General features: G+C 34.0%; 1 protein-coding gene across 1 annotated transcript; it reads right to left on the bottom strand.

The window, feature by feature from the left end:
- Positions 1-478: 478 nt before the first annotated feature.
- On the bottom strand, positions 479-22,183 carry LOC111063801 (isocitrate dehydrogenase [NAD] subunit beta, mitochondrial-like). The gene is made up of 9 exons (XM_039437403.1): positions 21,746-22,183; positions 21,589-21,654; positions 21,240-21,326; positions 18,957-19,073; positions 16,884-17,090; positions 14,883-15,047; positions 13,405-13,614; positions 1,814-1,969; positions 479-1,018 (listed from the first exon to the last, which is right to left on the bottom strand). Exons 1-9 carry the CDS (start codon positions 21,785-21,787, stop codon positions 944-946), a joined length of 1,125 nt encoding a protein of 374 aa, XP_039293337.1. The 5' UTR covers positions 21,788-22,183; the 3' UTR covers positions 479-943.
- Positions 22,184-23,221: the final 1,038 nt, after the last annotated feature.

Raw genomic sequence — 23,221 nt, 5'->3', positions numbered from 1 at the left:
TCCTAAATTTTGACACAAAGATCGGATCTCCTCGTACTACAGTAGCTCACTCTTCTCGGCTCGTCAAGGCGGTTCTAAATCACATATATCATAGGCCCTAAGTCAAATTCGGACGAAAAAAGGGAATTTTATCCATGATTTTACTTTAAAGTAAAGTTCGATTAACTCGTTTCAAAGTAATCAAGAAAATGAGCACTGAAGATTGAGACCTCCGAATTATTCAATTTTTTCGAAAGTTTATTATCTGAAAAAAGGGGAAAGTGACCAATTTTTCGATGGCTCGATTTGGCAGAAATAAAAGAAAACTGGAAAATGAACCAAAAATACAAGGTTGTTGAGGCACTCTGTAAAAAGCTCCAGCTTCAAAAATAGGGATACAATAACACATAGATTATTATATTAACCTTTCAAATAACCATAGATTAAACTACAATAATAATTATTGGAAACATTGGAGAAATATGAATAAAAACATTTGTTTCAAATTGATCTAATATTTATTAAATAAATAAATATACTTACATCAACACATTATTGAGACAAACTTCTCAATAAAAATTCTTTGATTTATATATTGTCATAACAATCAGAAATACCTACATCACTTACAGAATCACAAATTTTATAACAATCCGTTCAGGAGTGAATGAATTTAGACTAAGTTGCCTACTTTCAATAACGAAAAATAAGAACTCTCTCTAACAATGTTATGTACAATGGATTGAGCTTTAAAGATGATATGAAAAATTTTTCTATCAATAATGGTTCAAATTTAAAAAACAAAATGATAAAAGTGGTCGAAACTTTAGGTTAAATATCCTTCTAACTTTTTCACGCATGGTATTTTTTATGTCAGGACAGAATACTTGCTACTCGAACAAACTATTCACGGATAAGCACCTACTTATAATACTTTTGCAATTGGTTATTGGTCTAGACAAAATCAACGTAGATTGTTGATGATTGCGTATGTGAACTCGTTGGTTGTAGACTGGCCACCAAGATCCTTTGTTTTGATCTGAAATCAGAAAGTTGGTTAGTGAATGGAAACCCACAATTAATTACACTGAAACTTATAGCAGAGAATACTTGGCCTTAATTGTTTTACGAATACTTATACTGTAAATTACTTAACGTATCAGGAAGTTCGGACCACAAAAAAAAAACAGTGGAAACACCGTGTTCCCCATATGAAATAACAGTGTCGGAACTAGCTTTCTCACCAAAAAGTTTATTCAATAAAAATGCATCTATCAATGAACACAATAATGACTGAAAACAATAGTATCCGTAAAACACAATACGAATGAAAGCAATAAACTTTGTAAACTAATGACAATATTCATACAGAAGAAAATACAATAGATTACAGCACCTAACAAACAATATTTACTGACAAGCCATCAGGATTTTAAGAGACCAATACATTTTATTACTGAACATTATATTTTTCAGGTCACACACACTAACATTAAATTATGTAAAAAAAAACACTATACTGTATGTAAAAGTTATAGAAGAATACTGTCAAAAACCATGCAATGATTGGCAAAGTTTGACTTTTGATTGTACATCAATAGAAGTAGTGAAGAGCTATAAGTACTTGGGCACAATGTTTGACAACTTCCAATAGGTCAGCGCATAATGTTAACATGAAACACCAAGTTGTCAACTTTTCGCACGCCATGTGCAGAGTGAATAGAATGTGAGAATCATCTATTTTGCCAACAAACAGAGCATTGCAATCGTGTGACGGCAAAAATATGGTATAAATTCAATGATCAATTTAGAAGTTGAAGAAACAGATTATTACCTTTCCTTCTTGGAGTACACTGTTGACCGCATTGCGAATCATGGTACCATAGTAACCCAGATTGACATGGTGCAGCATTTTAGCTGAGCACAGCAGCATGGCCGTGGGATTGGCTACATTCTTACCAACAGCTTCCGAAAAAGTATGTCTTGCGCCCTGCAACAATCAAATTACACCATCACTGTAATTGAACGTTCAACAAGAACTAAAAATTGAAAAATTTTAAAAATTTAACATTCCACCTCAATGGGAGTTCTCACCAACACTTGATTCTCAGCTAATCGGAGGACATTCTGAATGTCATGACAATAAATGCCAGCCGACAATCGGTGAGAAATTAGGATAGGTTTAGGGCAGGTAGCTTATAAAACGTTTTCGCATGAAACGTATAAAATCCAAACATTTTGCAAGAAATTTTATAATTTTCAAGACAATTTTTGCTGTTGTGTGTGCACCACTAGAGAATGGCTTTGGTTTAGGTTTATCAGAGGCGTAAAAGGAGACATAGTAGGTAGTTATTGGCGACTTTAAAAATGTTAGTTTATTAGCAGTTTCCTACTCTGAGTTGTTTGTCGGCCAACCCTGATATTCTCAAAAAAAATCTTTCTATATTACCAACATTCATTGTGTTATAATTTATTTATAGTTTATAAAATATTCAGATTAACAGCTGTGCTGAGAGTGAAAGAGTTGGTGAATCCTGTTGCTTCAATTTTTTTGAAATAACTCAATTCTATTCATATTAACGGTATTTAACGAGTGCAATATTCAATTCCAATCCAATGTCTTGGAGCCCCATAATGCAGTCAGATAATACTAATAATAATATATGTGGTCAAATCTTTGATCAACTATCTTTGATGTTAAAATAGGTCTTACGGTATCATGTTTTATTAAATTTTGATAGTCTTAGGCTGGCCACTAACGGTTACTTGTTACTTCTGTTGTCTTCGCCGCAGTCTGCTGACCGTGGAATCGTCATTGTCCCTTGAACGGGGTTTTCCACGGCACTAGCCGCTATCTGAGGTGGGTATATGTATGCTCCTCAATGTATTCTGCAACAGTGTAATAAGGCTGGTCCATTACGTACCTCTTCAAACCCTTTGCTAGCGCGTCGTTGTTTTCTAGTAGTTATAGACTATCTAGGAGCAAGTTGAACAGGTATGCCCCTGCATTAGACGGAGAATCGCTGAGCTTTTTCAATCTATGTTGTGGGAGGTCTATGTTGTGATTATGTTTTGTCCCATAGCTGTGCCTGTCTTGTCTCAAGATTGGATTTGATTTCTTGACCAAAATAACGACTTCCAAGATATATATGGAGACTACCGTTAGTAATCCTGTTTTTTTTTTGAAAAGGGGTTTCAAAGGGGTATCAAATTATCCACTTATTGTCGGCATTGACGTGTTCAACGATTTAGCATTCATATCTGCAATAGAATTGCTCAGTTTAGTAATGGAGACGAATCTAAAGTTTGTTTTCTATTATGAACACTCCAACTACCTTTCATTCGTGGATATACCTGCTGTGAATATAGGGGAGTCAACTGTTTCGACCGAGTGCCCGAGAGGGTTTCTTCCTGTTGTAACCAGTTCCGAGAGATTCATGAACAGTATGATGGAGCTGCGGAATCTGCTGCAGGACCACGATGAGGCCAACGGAAAAATATACAGAGAGGTGTTTTCTACTCTGACTGATAAGTGTCTGCTGTCTTCATTAAGTGTAATCCAAAGTGTAGTAAAGCATTAAATGAATATCTATGACAATCACCTGAAGTTCTACTTGTGGCCAACAACTATTGTGTATAGTATGGGATACTCCCTTGAAAACGGAGGTATGTACACCAAATTCATAGAACATAGTAGGACGTTTGAGACAAAAGAAAGATTTATTCTAGTAACAAAAGACACACAATTAATGTTATTAATGTTCAATAGTGAATTAATAAAAAATATAGTCAACATTAACATAGTTAATTGTAATATGCCCAAAATATCATGGATTGATGGTGTACCAGGTTGCGGGAAAACTAGTTATATATTAGAAGAGCACAAACATGGTAAAGACTTGGTCTTGTGTCAAACAAGGGCAGATGTGCTTGAAATAAGATCAGCAATTAAATAATATCTTTGTAAATAGTAATAAGCAATTTAATTAATAATAAATCAATTGATAAGTTGAATATTGACTACAGAACCGTTTCATCTTATATCATGATGGGTCGAATAGCTTTAGTGACAACTTTGACGAACAGTATATTAGTCCAGGCGCTGGCTTACATTGAGCATACATGAGAGAGGCAGAGAATTTGACTTCGGATTATTGTTAGGGGGTCTTTAGTGTATATGAAACTCGATGTCGTGACGTCCTAGGGTGGTCGACAGCTTGGGGGGGAGGGGGGTAAGTTGTGAAAAACGCGCGTTCATAAAATCGCCTGTCCTGCAGTTACTATTCATAGTACAGCTTTTAATTTTTTCTCAATATTATGAACACATAACTGGCTTTCAATGTGGTCCTATACATTTTTGCGATAAACCGCATAGTTTTTCCGTAAAAAAATAAAATATCTCGAAAAATGTATTTTTTTATTATGGACTTTTTGTTATTTCTCGAATATTCAAGTAATTAGCCGACTTAAAGGAAAAGGCTCCCAATAAACGTTGTAGGCCGTTTCTTGCTGAATCCAATGATATATATATAGTTTGGGGGTTACGATCATAGATGCGGCGGTGGGAGGGGGATAAGTAGCACTGTTACGCTGCGGCGCGGTCCTCCCCTATGATTAATGCGCGTAATGGCCTGTCTATCGCATCGCTCCTACTAGTCTATGCATTCAAATTATGTATTTCAGGAACGCTATCCTATGTATTTTCGGTCGCTGAAAACGATTTTTCAACTCTCAAGCCTTAATAATTGATAATTCTCATCATAATATACTAATTACGGTCAAAATTACAAACTTCATCTCATTCTGCAAGTAAACTAAGAAATGACTGTTTGAAATAAACGAAACTTGGGTTTCAAGAAGTATATTAGGATAGAATAAAGATAATATTCATATATGTTCATGTTCTATTGTTTTTATCTCAAATTAATTAATTTTGATGCAGGCTAAATTATAATTGCACACTGGCCACGCTTACTTGATATAGTGGTCAGTTAATTTCCAAGAATTATTTGTGGAATTTCTTATTTCTTCATGGTGGAAATGGAATTCATCATTCATTCATTATCATAATAATTATGTTTAGTATGAAAATGTTAATCTTTCGTGAATCTTCAGTTTGTCGTGAACTTTTGAGAAATTATATCCAATATAATAATAGATATGTGTCAAATCAAAATGAAATGAAAATTTAAATATTCATTCATATTATTTCTAACAGTATTATTATAATGATATTTCACTAACTTTTGGTTGATTCATCCATTATGGTATTCCCGTTCAGACTGTTTTGAAATGGTAACAAGTTATTCAGTATCTTAATTTGGGATTCGAATAGTTTTGGGCCATGCCTGTTATTCTTTCCCAAACATATTTGTATGATGTGTAATTTTATCCACAAATGAATGAATGAATGTATGTATCCCTGCACGTAGCTAAAGTATGGATTATTCCTTTATAGATTCTTGCATGCCACATTAATAAATCTCTGCCACAGATTTAGAAATCAAGTCTCGATGGTTTGGAGAGCATATTATTGGAGTGATTCTTTTACTCTGCTGCTTCTAATATGTTCACTACCTTTGTTTGATTTTAGACCATAGACATGAAAAGCTATGTCCACCTGTATCACTCCATCTTTATTGAGAATTTTCGTAACTCTTCTCATCACAGAGTTTCCATAATCTTGCAGCGTATTGAAGTCTTGAAAAGTGAAGTAGGAGTTGAATTCAGGAGAGCCATGTCATCATTATGCGAATTTGTCAACGATATTTAGGGATTTAGTCAAATCCACAACTAGTTCCACTTACAATTTCATGGGCCAAGTAGTGAGATTAAGAGTTTTTTTCAAATATCCATCAGATGTTGACAGAGATTGCGGTTATTGTAGAAATGCATGCTGCACTAAAACTTCAATGCTGAATTATCTTTAAACAGCTACCTAGTAAAAATACAGAGATCAGATCTTTTTGTTCTAGAATTAACTAAGACTAGGATTTTTGTTTGATTGCATCGTGGAGAATGAAAGAACTCTGTTTCTTTTTATAGGTGAGAATACGCTTTTACAATTTGCCACAACTATGTTCAGATAAAAATCGTTGGAAACCGAATAACTATTTCTTTCTATACGTTCAAAAGGGAATCACACACTTCTTCACTTGCTTCCAGACCATTGATAACATTATGCAGATTCTGTTGTCCATCAGAGTCTTGAAGAAAAATGTTATGTTCTCTTGAGAAGATTATGCTTCTGGAAATCATTCTCATCTCTCATTATTCTTGTTTTACTTCATTAGATGACTTTCTTCACAATCTCCAGTGATATCCATAATGATGTCAACATACTTGAACAGAATATCTTTGATGGAAGATTTATTTATATAGTAGCAGCCATTTTAGGAAAGCCTTTGAAGAACTAGCTATTCCAATCACTCAGTTTTGGATGATCGAATGAGGGTTTGCTCCAAAGCATGATCGGTTGTCACATTTATTAAATTTTCAAGGTTTCATTTGACAGAGAATCAATGTATTGACTGTATAGATTTAATGTTTCCTTATTGGAAATTATTTTCTACTTCTATGGGTATTTTTCTATATTTTCTAGATATAACGCAGACTTTATAGCATAGTTTGTGTGATTGAATGAAAAAAGTATGGGATCTTTTCTCGTACAGTTTCTATGTGCAATACCAGAGTCCTTCCTTATGAGCATGAATACAATTTAAGATAATTTAAACTATGTTACAATAATCAGTCATAAATTTCAAGTAGTTATTGATTTTGATTCTAAAAAACTCCACAAATAGCTCCTGACTTCTTTCAAATATACTTTGACAATCTCTCATATTTGAACCGTTCATGAGTCCTTGTAGTTGTTTCATTGAATTGATTGCTTGCTCTCACATCTTAATTATACTGATTGATTATACAATAGATTTCCAACAGTACTCTCTCCAAATATTTCAAATTCAACAAAGATATCTCTCATTCCACTTTCATTCAAGTACCACCCCAAGACAATCAGTCGAACTCAGCCAGATGAAAAGTATCTATTCGTGGATATAAGTTACAGAAATCAGTTGATAAAGCTGCGTTTACACCAAAGTTATTAACAAAATGTTAATAACTTAATCTTTATAGATTCTATCAGATTGAACGGAACTTGGCAAACACATATGTCTATCATTGTATGATAAGTTATGTTCAATCTAATAGAATCTATAAAGATTAAGTTATATTAACATATCCTTAATAACTTTGGTGTAAACGCAGCTTTAAAGTTGTATTTACTTTGTAATCAAATATTTAGTCATATCACATGGGAGTAATTGGCATTATTTGTGCTTCAACTGTAAATTTATATTAAGAAAATATTTTACTCCTGTTACACGGTGCTCTATATGGGGTAGCCTATATTATTTCTTTAACTTACTCCATTACTTGACTTTCGCAATTCCAAAGTGATCATTGAACTAAATCGAATAATTATCCTCTCTTAACGGAATATCAGTTTTTTATCAACTGAGAAACACATTAGGATTCCTAACAGGATGGTTTATCATTACAATGTAATCATAAATAATGATAATGAGATGAAGTTTGTAATTTTGACCATAATTAGTATATTATGATGAGAATTATCAATTATTAAAGCTAGAGAGTTGATTATTTTAGGTGATTCTAGGCAGATTCCTTATATAGAGAGAAGTGGTCTTGAATCTAAATGGTTTCATATTTTAAATTTTTGTGTGCCAGCCCAAACATTTTCAGTTACTAAACGATGTCCGATTGATGTATGCTATGCACTCTCTAAATATTATGATAATAAAATTCTAACCACTAATCAAACAGTATCATCTGTTAGGAAGACTATTACAAATGGAGCTGATCATCAACTGATCAACTTAAACCTGAAACTCTTATACTTACTTTTACCCAAAACGAGAAACGGTTATTTTGTGGTATTTTGAAAGATAGAGTAAACCTAAAAATACATACTACAACATACATGAGGTAAAAGGACTAACATCAAAAAGAGTTGTACTGTTCAGGATGAATACAAAGACACTGCAGATTTACAATAGTATACCGCATGTAATAGTTGCTTTAAGTAGACACACTTATAGTTTCAGATATATATCATGATGGGACGAATAGCTTTAGTGACAACTTTGACGAACAGTATATTTGAAATGAGTAACTCATGTTTGTTGAAGTGGCATAGGCAGCAAATATGTTTAGATATCCCGAAATGTGGTCCATAACTGATAATATTCTTGGATTACTGGAAGTTGAAAAACTCACGCCGAAAATTGACGATTATACAAAAATTATGTTCCTACAATAACGGACAAAAATGTCGAGTTCCTCAATGTGCTCTCCACTAATATTCGTAGTATAAATGCAAATCTCAACCAATTCATCTGTTGTTTAAATAGCTTCAAAACTGACGTTCATCTAATTCTATTAACTGAAACTTGGCTGACTGAAAATATGCCCTTTTTTACAACATCCCAGGATACACTGCAGTTAACAGTTGTACTAAAATTAATAAATGTGATGGTTTGTGTGTTTACATCAAAAATAATATCGATTTCAATGTAATTCATGAGAAGTACATGAATGGAAGTCATGTACAGATATAACATTTTGGAAGTCATGAGAGCATTGACACACTTGTTGAGAAATTCGTAAACTGTTTGATAAATGCCATAAATAATAGTAAAACTGTAATTAAAATTCCTCGTAAAAATCGTCCCCTTAAACCTTGGATAACAGAAGGTATAGTTAAATCAATAATCGTTCGTGATAAAATGCATGATAAAGCTAAAAAAGACCCTTATAATGTAGATTTGATAAACAACTACAAAACTTATAGAAACACATTAAATAGTATAATAAGTAGAACAAAAGAAGTATATCACAAAACCAAAATTGAAGCGTGTAATAATAATAGTTCAAAACTTTGGAGATATATAAATGAAGCCATTGGTGAAGATAAAAAGGATGGTTGCAAAATTGGAGTTGACGCCGCTAATTTAAATGATTTCTTCACAAATGTGGGATCAATATTGGGATCAGGAATTGATAATATTAGTAATTCAATCCTTAAAAAAAGCCCACATAATTTCTGAACCACTAACTATTATTTTTAATAAATGTTTTGAGCAAGGCTACTTTCCTAAACATTTCAAAAAAGCTAAAATAAAACCGCTTTTCAAACAAGGTGATCCCTCAGACCCAAGTAACTATAGAACAATTAGTATTATCAGTAATTTAGCAAAAAATTTTGAAAAAATCATTAAGAAAAGACTTGTGATGTTCTTGAACAAGCATAATATGATAAATAATAATCAATATGGCTTTCAAATATGTAAAAATACCGAAGATGCTTTAAATGAGCTCTTACTAATTCTGTCTCCCAGAACCTTAATTCTAATCTAAAAACCATTGCTGTTTTATTATATATGAAAAAAGTTTTTTATACCATCCCTCATGATTCTCTTTTTGATAAACTCCAAATATATGGCTAGGGGAGTCTTCCTTGACCTTATTAAGAGCTACTTGTCTGATAGAACCCAATCCCTAACTGTGAATAATGAAACTAATACCACCGAACTCACCCCTTATGGCCTCCCTCAGGTCACTGTTTTATCGCCATTACTTTTCATAATTTACGTAAATGATCTATCAAGTTTGAAACTTAAAAACTCACAGACATGACTATTCTATAAGAAATTAAAGCTTACATAATTTCCTATAATATTGATCTAACAACTTTTTCTATATCTCTTTCACTTTTCGAGATATCTGCTCTAAAAGATGTGACATTTTTGAAAAAACACATTTTCCCTCAATTTTTCGCTATTTTTGCTCTTATAACTTTTTGAATATTGATGGGGAAAATCCATGCTGATCATGAGCTTATAGAGCATCAAATTCTCTTCAATTTGATGTATAATTTCGCAAGTTTACGCACATCCCCACGACTGTTACAGCAGCTTCAGTGTTTAGTGTGAGATCTTCAGTTATGCAAAAATAGACCAATTGACAAAGGAATTTGGAGAGAATGTTTTGAACACAATTTTTGACTTTGCAGCTTTGTTGGGACCATTTAGGGGGTGAACATATCAAAAGTCCCCATCCCTATCCCTTGTGCTAAAGGGATGAGGGTGGTTTAAAAGTTGAATTTTTCAATGTTTTGCTTACACGCTCATATCTTGAGAAAAATGCGTTCAACCGACATGACACGAGTATTCAGAAACGAAGCTTGATAAATTCTCTACAATATTTGTTCTGTGGTGATTTGTGATATCTCCAACAGTTTTCGATATATACGCTCTTAAAAGTGTAAAATTGTTGAAATAACAGATTTTAATCCTATTTTTTGATGTTTCAGGGCCTAAAACTCTCCAACAATGCATCATAAAAATGAATGCTCACCGTAGATTTGTAGAGCTTTGTTTTCTCTTTAATTTGATGTATTATTTCACTACTTAATGATTTCCTTTTATTGTTATAGCGGATTCAACTCTGCAACAAGTGTCAACATAGCAGTTCCACGCCTTCAATAGTCGGGCTAGAGATGCGTATTTTGGCTTAATGAAAAGTTTTGACAAAATGAAAATTTCACCCCCCACATTGAATCCGCTATAACAATAGAAGGAGAACATTAAGTAGTGAAATAATACATCAAATTAAAGAGAAAACAAAGCTCTACAAATCTACGGTGAGCATTCATTTTTATGATGCATTGTTGGAGAGTTGTAGGCCCTGAAACATCAACAAATAGGATTAAAAGCTGTTATTTTAACAATTTTACACTTTTAAGAGCGTATATCTCGAAAACTGTTGGAGATATCACAAATCACCACAGAACAAATATTCTAGAAAAATAATCAAGCTAATCAAAAATTATCAAAACGATCAATATTATAGGAAATTATGTAAGCTTTAATTTCTTATAGAATAGTCATGTCTGTAAAATGCATAGTTTTCGAGTTATATGCGAGAAACCAAAAAATGGTACCTTTGAACCACCCCCACCCCCTTAGCACTAGGGGTAGGGGTGGGGACTTTTGATTTTTACCTCCTCACTACCCTGAACAGAACTGCGGGGTCAAAAATTGTCTTCCAAACTTTTCCTTCTTATAACACTTCGTTGACTGGGCTACTAGTGCATCTGAGAGTTTGTCATTTTCAGATTTTAGTATTGTCACTTCTTTCTTATAGTTGTTTATGTCGTCAAGAAGGATTTTGATTATAACATCAAATTGTTTGTTATGCGGTTCGCTGTTTTTCTCATCTGTGCAAGTATTTAGAATTTGCTCAGAGTTTGAGCTGTCAGAATTGTTTAGCAACATTGATAAATGCATTGCTTCGTCACTTGAATGTTTCTTACACCTTTCACACATCCAGGAATTTGCGTCGGGAGACTCTTTCTTCATTTGATCATATTGCTCGTCCGTTATGCCTATATGTGTTATGTGTGTGGAGCACGGTAGAACATGCATGATACATATGTAGTCATATATTGTTGTGTCATCACAGTGAAAGGCTTCGAGCAAATTTTTTGAGGTAAGGTTTCTGTATTTCCGTTTTATTGTAGTTTAATTTTTCTTTACTGCTCTATTTAAGGTTGAATTATTTTCTCTATCATTAAAATTTGTAATTTTCCAGTGGTTTATCTATTATCATTGTTTTTACTTTCCTTGCCCTACTACCATAGGTAAGGAAAGCATTGCTTTCCAAAAAAAATTAAGGTACCCCAATTTCAAGTTTTCTATACGTTTCAAAGTCCCCTGAGTCCAAAAACATGATTTTTGGGTATTGGTCTGTGTGTGTGTATGTCTGTGAACACGATAACTCCATTCCTAATTAACCGATCGACTTGAAATTTTAAACTTAAGGTCCTTATACCATGAGGACCCGACAATAAGAAATTCAATAAAATTCAATCCAAGATGGAGGAAAAAATGGCGGATAATTACTAAAAAAACACGTTTTTCACGTTTTTCTCGAAAATGGCTCTAACGATTTTCTTCAAATTTATATCATGGATAGCTATTCATAAGCCCTATCAACTGGCATAAGTCTCATTTCAGGGAAAATTTCAGGAGCTCCGTAATATTCTTGAGAAAAATGGCGGAAAATGACTAAAAAACCATGTTTTTCACGGTTTTCTCGAAAACGGCTCCAACGATTTTCTTCAAATTCATACCATGGATAGCCATTCGTAAGCCCTATCAACTGGCATGAGTCTCATTTCTGGGAAAATTCCAGGAGCTCCGTAATATTCTTGAGAAAAATGGCGGATAATGACTGAAAAGCCATGTTTTTCACGGTTTTCTCGAAAACGGCTCTAACGATTTTCTTCAAATTTTTACCATGGATAGCTATTTATAAGCCCTATCAACTGACATGAGTCTCATTTCTGAGAAAATTGCAGGAGCTCCGTAATATTCTTGAGAAAAATGAGTTACTAAAAAACCATGTTTTTCACGATTTTCTCAAAAACGGCTCTAACGATTTTTTTTCAAATCCATACCCTGTATAGTTATTTATTAGCTCTATCAACTGACATGAGTCTTTTTCCTGGGGTACTAATGGGGGTCCACCCAATCCTTGAGAAATGGACTTTGTAAACCTCCTTCTCGTGCATGAGATAGGTAGGTACACGGTTTTTACTTTTTCTTCTTCCATATACCGTGGGTACGGTAGGTAGAGCAGTTTATAAAAAGAACACAGTCATAGTCAAGATATTTCATCTGTAGAACAGCTGTTTTGACGAATTTCAAAAAAATCATCGAATTTCACAATTTACATAAAGGAAAAAGTACTCTGAAAACAATTGTATATACACATATACAGTAGTCTGATCGTAGTTGCAAATATGTTGCCGTCAATCGTCATTATGTTATTCCCCTAAATTATTCTCGTTTGATAATGAGGCTTATAGTTCAATGAGCAAGGAAAGTTGTGTGAGTGCACCACACCAGATTTTTTTATTTTATGTTCCACTAACGGTAGAACATGTACATGTAAGTATGGTTTGTCATCATCGAGAGGCTTCTAGCATAAAATAAACAATAAATAAACTACTAGAAAATTACAAATTATAATGATGGAAAAATAATTTGAACTCAAATAGAGCAAGAAAGAAAAAATAAACACCAAGAAATCGGAGATACAAAAACCTAACTTCAAAAGATTTTGCTTGATGCCTTTCACTGTGATGACGCAAAAATGTTTAACGTCATGAGTATCATGCATGTTCTACCGTTAGTGGCTAACCTTAGAAGCCTCTCGCTGATAATTAATATATGTGTGTGCATGATAAACACGCATGTCCTACCGTTAGTGGCCAGCCTAACACGGGCGTAACAGTGAATCAAATCTTGTAATGAAAGTTGATGTATGATCTCATACCGGCTCGAAGACAACACACTCGGGACTGTAGGATGCGCCGGCGACAACACCTGCGCCGCCCACAATTCCCGAGAAGATGTTGTCGATGATGTTGCCGTAGAGGTTAGGTGTCACCATCACGTCAAACTGCTGCGGCTTGCTCACCATCTGCATCGTGCAGTTGTCCACGATCATCGCCTCGAACTCGATCTTCGGGTACAGTTTCGCCATCTGAAACCAATCAATTATCAACTTATAACTTACACACGCCATTAATTGTTATCATAATTATTTTATTTTAATTGTTGTTCATGCTCTTCTGGTTCTTCTTTTTGTTGTTATCATTGTTCTTCTTTTTATGATATCATGATAAGATAATTAATGTCTACAATTCTAAACTGCAAACTAACCGCTTCTTACAATCTACGATGAAATAACTTCTACACATCTAAACCACAACCTAACTACTTGAATTACAACCAGACTGACACGGGCCAAACAATAGTCTTGTCGCTAGAAATGAAATTACGGTACTGCTACTCTAATCTGAGATAAAGTCTGTGCCTGTAGGTACTTTGTTGTTGCGACCGTTAATCGAGTAATAATACCATTGATTCTTATGTGAGTGTTCACAGATTGCACAGTCTGACAATGCGTGAACAATTCCATAAAAACTGAAGGTATTCTTTCTAGGTTGTCCGCCGCAGTCCAGTCGCATAAACCTCAAGTTAGGCAGAAACAAAAAAAAAAAAATAAAATTTAAATATTTTTAATATATATATATATATATATATATATATATATATATATATATATATATATAATGGATTTGATAAAACAATTTGGTTTTATTCATAAATGTACATCAAAATGTTTTCTCTCTTATCAAGTATTATAATGACAAAATACTCATAATGAATACTCACATTACAAAAACATTATTCTATTGTAATATCCAACTTTATATTACTAAATTATACATTTTGAGTACCACCATTCTCATGGATATAGCGAAGAAGTGTCATAACTGGAAATAATGCTGAATCAAGTCAAAAGAGCCAATATTAAGTCATTTAGCCAAAATTACACCTTATCCTATCATTTTTTTTTAAATAAAATAGTATAATTCCAAAATAACTATAATAATAATATCTCTGATTGCCAATGAATTGCAACCAGAGTAGTTTATTGACAAAACGTATACATAGTTGTTATATGATATATACAAAATTGCTAATACTAAACTTAGTTCTAATTATGATACCCCACTATAATAATATGTGTCGAGGTGATCATATAGGCCTACATTAATATTATTTTCTAAAACATGTATAACAAATGTATATTTTGATATATAGGCTAATATGAATAACCTAAATTATTAATCACAATAATAATTATCATCATTGTTTACTAAAAAACACAGAATCACCTGACAATTACGTGAAATAGCTAGATCAACCTGATGCAAGAAAATAAGCTATGGAACATGGACTTACCTCCTGACAACTTTTTAAAAATAATCCGTCGCCCAATTTCATAATGTTGGCCTTGTGGATTGCTGTCACCTTCTTTCTGTTATTCCTGGTGGCGTAATCGAACGCGAACTTGGCTATTCGCTGCGACTTGGCCGCGGTTATGATCTTCAGACACTCAACTACTCCCTGCAAAATAAACCAACCATATCAATTTTTATTTATATAAAACGGGAAAGAGTAAAATTAAATATAGTAAAATGAAGGAATTAAAAACTTGAGTTTTTTTTGCTGGATTTTCATTTTGTTTTATTTTATAAGTTAATTCTTCTTTGCACCCTAAAACACATGACTTGTATTTGACACCTTCTGGGTCACAAATCGAATTATGGAGCCTTACAACAGGATTATCTTGCAAATTTATCATCATTCCTGTATTGTAAATCCATTCTTTTCCACTATTAAAAAAGTAGATTCGTACTCGTAGTTAGTTATAAGCTTTTCTTCAGACTGAGGAAACAAACCCTTGTTTCAAGGCTATTAATGGTATGGAGTGTAGGTGATGACCAACAACAGGTCATTGCTGAGAAAACAATTTCACAGATTTTATCTCATATTCTTATCATGCTTCACCTTCACAAGACAAAGATTCTGTTTCCATGTCTTCTGCCTTACTCAGCCTTAGGGTAGAAACTGATGAAGAGTTATCTTGGATTGTACAAAAATATTCAAATTTTGTTGTGGACAATTCCGCAACTAACTATGAGCTTCTCTCTGTTAAAAATGAAGTTGACATTCTTAGGGAGGATTACAAGAAAATCCATGAAAAAATACGCTTGGAAGCCTTCCGTATATGATTGGATACCTTCAGGTAATCAATTTCATTTGAAATTAACTCTGAAGTTTCGTGAATTTGTTGTTGCAACAAAGGCCTCTTTGAGTGCATTTGAAACTCAACGCTCAAATACATCAGCAGCAGCTAGAAACCCACAACCAGCTCCTGCTCCTGTTTCAGGACAGCTCCAGGGTAGCTGTCCTGAATTTTTAGGATGTATTTGATTTAAAATAATATAATCTGTAGAATACTTATTTCAAACATCCAATGAACGCTATACTCCCAATAGAAGTCCTAACTAGGGACTTCTGCTACTGCAAATATTGACCGAAGAACTAAATAGCAGAAGGAAATTTGAAGAATGGAACTGTCCAAAAATCGCGCCCAATTATGATGTAGCCAATCCGGCCAGGTATCAAAGATGGGAGATTTTATTAGAAATTGCATTTAACCTGCCTGAATATTATAACTGTACAATAATATTTATTTTATTTCAAATCTCCAATGAAAGCTATATAAATAGAACTAAGGATATAATATTAATGATATGAAATTGTACCTCCTTTATTCTTATTTATTCCCTCATCTATTTATATGTTCACTCTGTTGATAAGTGCACAGGACTATCCTAGCTGAGTAGTGTCAAGTAAATTATTTGAGGTTTTTTGTGGCTTGCTTTCGCAATGTTATGTGTAGGTTGAATAATTTCTTTCTTGACAATAAAGATAATAATGCTACTGTATTCTTGGATCGCTGTCTTGCTGCTGTATGTTATGTGTAGGTTCAATAATTTCTTTCTTGACAATAAAGATAATAATGCTACTGTATTCTTGGATCGCTGTACAAGCGAAGCGGGTGTCTCAAATCGTGACTAGTGCTTGAGAGGTTGTTAGTCTGGCCACTAACGGTAGAAAATTGTAGTGTCATCACAGCTGTGATTACCGCGAAACGCTTCGAGCAAAATTTGTCGAGGTTAGGTTTTTGTTCTCCATTTTTTGTTTATTTTCTTTGCTGCTCTATTCGAGGTTGAATTATTTTTCTATCATTATAAGTTGTGATTCTCCAGTGGTTTATTTATTGTTTATTTTATGTTAGAAGCATCTCGCTGATCATGAACATGTGTATGTGTTCATGTAAACATGTCATGCAGGTAGTGGCCAGCCTTATAGCAGTGTATGAATAGTGTGTACCTTGACACTCTCGTGTTCGAGCGCCGAGTACTCGCCCTCGGTCTGCTCGCGGATGATGACGGTGTCGATGTTCTGGTGGCGACACTTGATGCCCGGCAACGACTTCACGTGCACTACGTTCGCGTACAAGTCCAACACGCGGCGCAGCTTCATGTTCAGCGTCTGCAGTTCGCCCGTGTGGCTATAGTCCGGTGTGGCCAGGATGCCCTGAAACCAATGGCAAATGTGGAATAGTTGATCTGTACTGAAAGCACACCAATCGGTTCAAGTCCGGCGTGACGAGGTGCACTGGAGGCAAATTTTTCAGGAATGGTTTAGTCTGACCATAGAGAAAAGATAGCATAAAAAGATATCCCATGGTTTCACGTTTTTTTCCAAATTTGACTGTTAACTCAAGCCGATTGAGAAAGTTTTCTTGTGAAGCTATGTGACGCTTGTAGTCTCTCATGTTCCGTTCTTACACTTTCACCCGGCCAAAACAGTAATAATATACAGTAGTCGGCTTGAGTTAACAAAAAACGACTTGAAATGTGAAACATAAACGACCTTCACCATGAGATAGCTTATTATGCTATCTTTTCTCTATGGTTTTACTGATAGCACACAAGTCGTGTTAGGAATGTCAAGTCTGGCGTACCGGGGTGTACTGAAAGCACATTATTGAATAGATTAGAATTAAACATATAAATAATGTATATAATATAAATATTTATATATTATAAACATAATAATTCATTCCATACATAATTATAACAAAAAAGACAATACTAGATTATTGATTTTTCACGATTTTTCTAAGCATAGTAACAAGATCATGATTGGCTAGTAAAGAGGACTTATTTGTTAATGATGTATTAAAAAATAATTTATATCAATTTATTAATCTAAGCAACAGGTCAACACACACAACTGCCTCCTCAACATACAAGACACACAAGTAGTAATTTGGAACCTATTATAACATAATTAAATACTATTGGAAAAAAATCTGGTGTGGTACACTCACACAACTTTCCTTGCTCATATTTGAAACTACGATCAGACTTCTGTATATATAATTGTTTTCAAAATACTTTTTCCTTTGTGTACATTGTAAAATTCGATGATTTTTTATTGTCATTTCTTAAAAGTCGTCAAAACAGTTGTTCTACATATGAAATATCTCGACTATGTGTTCTTTTTATGAACTGCGCTACCTACCTACCTCATGCACTAGAAGGAGGTTACTAAGTCCATTTCTCAAGGATGGAGTGGACCCCCCATTAGTTTCCAAGAAAGGAGACTCATGCCAGTTGATAGAGCTGATAAATGACTATACAGGGTATGAATTTAAAAAAATCGGTCAAGCTATTTTTGAGAAAATCGTGAAAAACATGTTTTTTTTTAGTAATTATCCGCCATTTTTCTCAATAATATTACGGAGCTCCTGCAATTTTCCGAGAAATGAGACTCATGTCAGTTGATAGGGCTTATAAATAGCAATCAATGGTATAAATTTGAAGAAAATGGTTAAAGCCATTTTCAAGAAAACCGTGAAAAACATGGTTTTTTAGTAATTATCCGCCATTTTGAATGATTTAAAAGGGCGTTTGTCACTTACATGACATGCAGTCGTGACATGCTGTAGGGTATGGCCATCATTTTGAAAGCAATTTTATTGAATTTCTTATTGTCAGATCCTCATGGTATAAGGAAGGACCTCAAGTTTAAATTTTCAAGTCAATCGGTTGATTAGGAGTTATCGTGTTCACAGACATACACACACACACACACAGACCAACACCCAAAAATCATGTTTTTGGACTCAGGGGACCTTGAAACGTATAGAAAACTTGAAATTAGGGTACCTTAATTTTTTTTGGAAAGCAATACTATCCTTACCTATGGTAATAGGGCAAGGAAAGTAAAAATAGTGTCAATTTAAAAATATGGTTATTATATTATCAAAATCACAATAGGCACATGACCGTCACTACAGTTCAAATCATAGTTATTCAATTTTCGTAATTCAAACTGTATCTCATCTTTACTCGTTCATTAATTCTTTAGTCATGAACCAATCATTTTACTCACCTTGAGGCAGATACCATTCTTCTTGATTGAGTTGGATACATCGTCGAGTGGTGCACTAATAGCATGATGCACTTCAGACAGGAAGAACATCTCAAAATCAACGGGTACATTAGCAGCCTGCACAAACAAGTTCAGCTCAAAAATACATTTGATTTCTAATAACATAGAAATTGTAATAATTTTCAGGAAACAGGAAACCGGTGCTACGCAAGGGTCTATTTTAAGACTTGACAAACTGAAAACTTTACCGAGTGGAATCTTGAAGAATTGAAAATAGACTAGTTCTATAACCATCCTCGGTTAAGGCTGTGCAAAGGCTAAAAATGAACTTTGTATATTTTTCAAAGTTTTTCTATTTGTATTATATATCATCAAGCTATCAAAATAAAAAAGTTTTCTCAGGTATTTTTTCCCGAACATTACTTTTTGAGATATGAGCGCATAAAGTTTAAATTTTTGGGACAGAACATTTCCAATTCCATGAGATTTAAAGGATAAATTCTTCATGGTATTGTTAATTGAATGAAATAAAAAAATTTCTGAAATATCAATTTTTGAGAAAGTTATTCATTTACTAAAAATGACCAAAAATAACTTTTGGTTTAGTTATTTTTGGTCAATTTTGGTAAATTGAATAACTTTCTCTCAAAAAATTATATTAAAAAATTGTTTTATTGAATCAAAAATAACATGAAGAATTTATCCTCTAAATCTCACCGAATTTGAAATGTTGTCCCAAAAATTTGAACTTTAGGCGATCATATCTCCAAAATTAATGATCGGAAAAAATGTTTTCCTGAGAAAACTTTTTCATTTTGATAGCTTGTTAATATACCATAATTTGTGTCAAGTAATCATACAAGATCTCCTGGTCACGATAACTTAATATTAGGGTTTCCCTTCAAATATCTCGAAATGTTCATATCCAGCTGCTTCACCCGTGCAGGCAGCTTGGTTAAGTGGCGTAGCGCTAAAATATATGGCATAGCCAATAAAGCGTAGCCTGGGAATATTCAACATCTCTCAATGCTTGGTATTGTAGAGTTGCACATCTGACAGGGTAATCACCAGGTTGATTTTTATGTACATCAGGCAGAGAACAATGGAGTGGCTGTCAACTGTTGAGATACCTAGCCTGAAAAAGGGAGTTTCAGTATAAATGATGATAGCCTCTTGACCACTTCCTGAATGTGACTGGCCCAGTCGAATCAAAGACAAATCCCACAACTTCAAGGAGACTAGATCACCAGGCAGATGATGTGATGAGTCTTGTACTCAGTCAGCTGGGAGCGAATGACCTGTAACCATGAGGTTAAAGACCACATTTGTGGATAAGACCTTGGTTCTGAAAGGTTAATATGGCTATGTGCATAGGGCATGGTATGGTGTGACTGAGTACCCCAGAGACATGACTTCTAAATTTTGTCAAGGTATGTAACTCTTGACATAAAAGCTAGCAAAAATTAAAATCCGAATCAATATTCTAATAGCTTGAATCACAATCATTTCAAGTAATCCTTTGAAACCGACCGCAACGTTAAGTTTAGGTGCAGCCTATTTAAAATGTTCTTGGCCTTTTTATTCTCAACTGTGATATCTATAGTCCGAGAGATATTATTCTATCAACACGGCTTTCATTCAGCGACACTTCTTCCTTCACTAATCACTCCCACTATCTAACAGCATTCTCCCTACTTTTATGTCAGTATACAATTGTGCGCAGCATGCTTACTCCACTACTCTGTCCATGTAACAAACTGTGGAAGGACATAGTTTTCCCTCTTCATGTTAAAAGTAATATCTCTCGGACTATAGGTGGCATTATTGTACATATCTTGCGGCATAAGCACAAGTTCTGTAGAACAGACTTCACTTGTCACGTCACTAGTTGAATGGTAAGTACTTTTCTGGGATAGAGCTTGTAATTGCTGGTACTTGTCTTACAAAAATCAACAGTTACCAATAGACTAACCAATGAGTAAAGAATAATTAATAGGTGAGGATATGATCACATTAGATGTGTGCAAGTGCAAATGAGATAATGCATGTATGACCACGAGGGCAGATGAAAGATAAAATCTGGAAAGAGCCTTAAAACAAGTTGTGACTTTGTCGCTGCACTTGCTGGTAACGTTCAGTGTGAGTGCTCCTATTCTTTACAGGCTTTGTTTCTCATCTGAACGCGTGTTCAAGCATGATCACGCGTGGGTAGTTGCACATACCTGCATCTAATGTGATTATGCCCAAACAATAGTGGAGGTTAGAATGTTAGATGAAATCTACCTTGAAAACCTCCTGAACTGAATACACCAATTCTGGCCCAACTCCATCTCCTGGGATTAGAGTACATTTGGTACGACCCTCTGGAATCTGAGAAAAATTTACAATAAGAAATAAATTATTTGAAGTGTGAATAAAAAACTGAAGACGTTATCTTATCTAAATACTTAATATCAAGGCAAGAAATATCTCAATAAATTTGTGCTTAATCAAGGATCCATTGATATAAAAATAGACAAACATTTTATAATATTATTATTACAATTACAAAAAATTATCATAGAAATATTGAAACGTTTAGTTAAACCTAAACAAGAAACAAAAATTATTGATAAGTAGTAAATTAACTTACGTTTTCTGAAGATGTGTGGGCAAATTTAACCAAGCTGGAAGATGTTACTGGATGAAATTTCAGTCCCTAAAACAGAAATGATCTTTGTAAAGAAAGTCCTCTTAATAAATGGAACTAAATACGGAATAACTAAAATTATGATATTTAAAATACTTACTTTAGAGAGAAGGTTGAAAAGGTTCTTGGTAGCTAGAGCCATTTTGAACGAGGAGAGGTTAAAAAGTTAAAACGGTTCAAGAAGAGCAGATGACACCACAGATAGAAGCATCTGCATAGAAGAAGCACTAAACAGCAAACATTATCTATAAATTGAGGTTAGCCATTAGAGAGAAGGAATCACTATTGGGTTCGTTCTGAGAAAACGGTGAACGGTGTAGTTGATTGGGGCCGCGAAATTGGAAATATCTGGAACTCCGAATATTTGTCAGACAGCGAAATTGGAATTATCCGGAACTCGGAATATGCTGCTAGGCGGAATTGGGAGTATCTGGAACTCAAATTATTTGTTTGTCAGATGGCGGAATTGGAAATATCTGGACCTCAAAATATCAGTGCCAAAGTGGGAGTACTGGTAATGTGTTTGTTATTGAGAAATGGTTCAAGTCTGACTTATTTTCTGGAATAATATGGACTAATTAGCCCACTTGGGGTAATTCATAGCTCATTATATATTAATTTTGGACGGAAATATTGGACTTGAACTTTAAACAGTAGAAACAACTTGGCTGATCTTTTTGGACTTGTTTTTCATTATCGAAATTTGGGAATAGAATACTTTTGGACCTGGTCTGTCTTCCTTTTCCAATTATATTCATATGATTTGCGATTGCACCAACAAATAAATGGAAGTGATATAATATTATCATAATATTTACGAACATGAGAGTCAGTTTCTTTCTTGTTATAATAACGATTTTTTTATTAGGTAGGCTACATTATTGCGACTTCATTTTATAACTAATACCATAACCAACCGTGAAAACACGAATTAAAATTATATTGGTTTATAAAATAATAGTCATGTACATATCATGCAAGTTTTCAAATCTCTGTTATCTGTTTCAACAAACAAGACTGACGACTGTTGATGTGTTGATGAATTTATTTTAGGTTAACTATAGAGCCCTTCATTCGTTTTGCGATAAATTTGTTTCATCCCACATCTACACAGTCTCGCTAATAACGATCGATATTGTGAATTCGATATATTTCCAAATCCACATACTTCCAATTCCACCAGCTGACAAGATATTTTGAGTTCCACCGGTCTGTACGATATTCAGAGTTCTGCCTGTCAACATATTCGGAGTTCTATATATTTCCAATTCCGGCCAGCTGCAAGATATTTTGAGTTCCAGATATTCCCAATTCATGCGACTCGTTGATGCAAAAAGTAGGAGAACATCCTCTTCTCTGTGTTCCATGTTACGTGACTATAGTGAGGTCCACGTTATAATAACAGTAGATAAAGATAGAAGAATAGCAATGCCGATTCTCTGCATTAATTAATCATATTTCTACACTTTCAAAAACATAATTGGCAAGGTTGTGGACCTAGAAAACGATAGTACAACCGGCTTTGTCGAATGATAGACAAGGATAGCAAAACCAAAGTTGATCAAATACTGTCATT

The sequence above is a fragment of the Nilaparvata lugens genome, chromosome 1 (genome assembly GCF_014356525.2).
Source record: "Nilaparvata lugens isolate BPH chromosome 1, ASM1435652v1, whole genome shotgun sequence".
NCBI classification, from domain to species: domain Eukaryota; kingdom Metazoa; phylum Arthropoda; class Insecta; order Hemiptera; family Delphacidae; genus Nilaparvata; species Nilaparvata lugens.
This window is presented reverse-complemented; position numbering and strand designations above follow the sequence as displayed.

Coding starts and splice junctions, on each gene's coding strand:
- LOC111063801 (XM_039437403.1), bottom strand. CDS start 21,787: ATGGCTCTAGCTACCAAGAACCTTTTCAACCTTCTCTCTAAA. Junction 15,048..16,883: donor TCGAACACGAGAGTGTCAAG/GTACACACTATT, acceptor TTTATTTTGCAG/GGAGTAGTTGAGTGTCTGAA. Junction 13,615..14,882: donor TTTTAAAAAGTTGTCAGGAG/GTAAGTCCATGT, acceptor GATTGGTTTCAG/ATGGCGAAACTGTACCCGAA.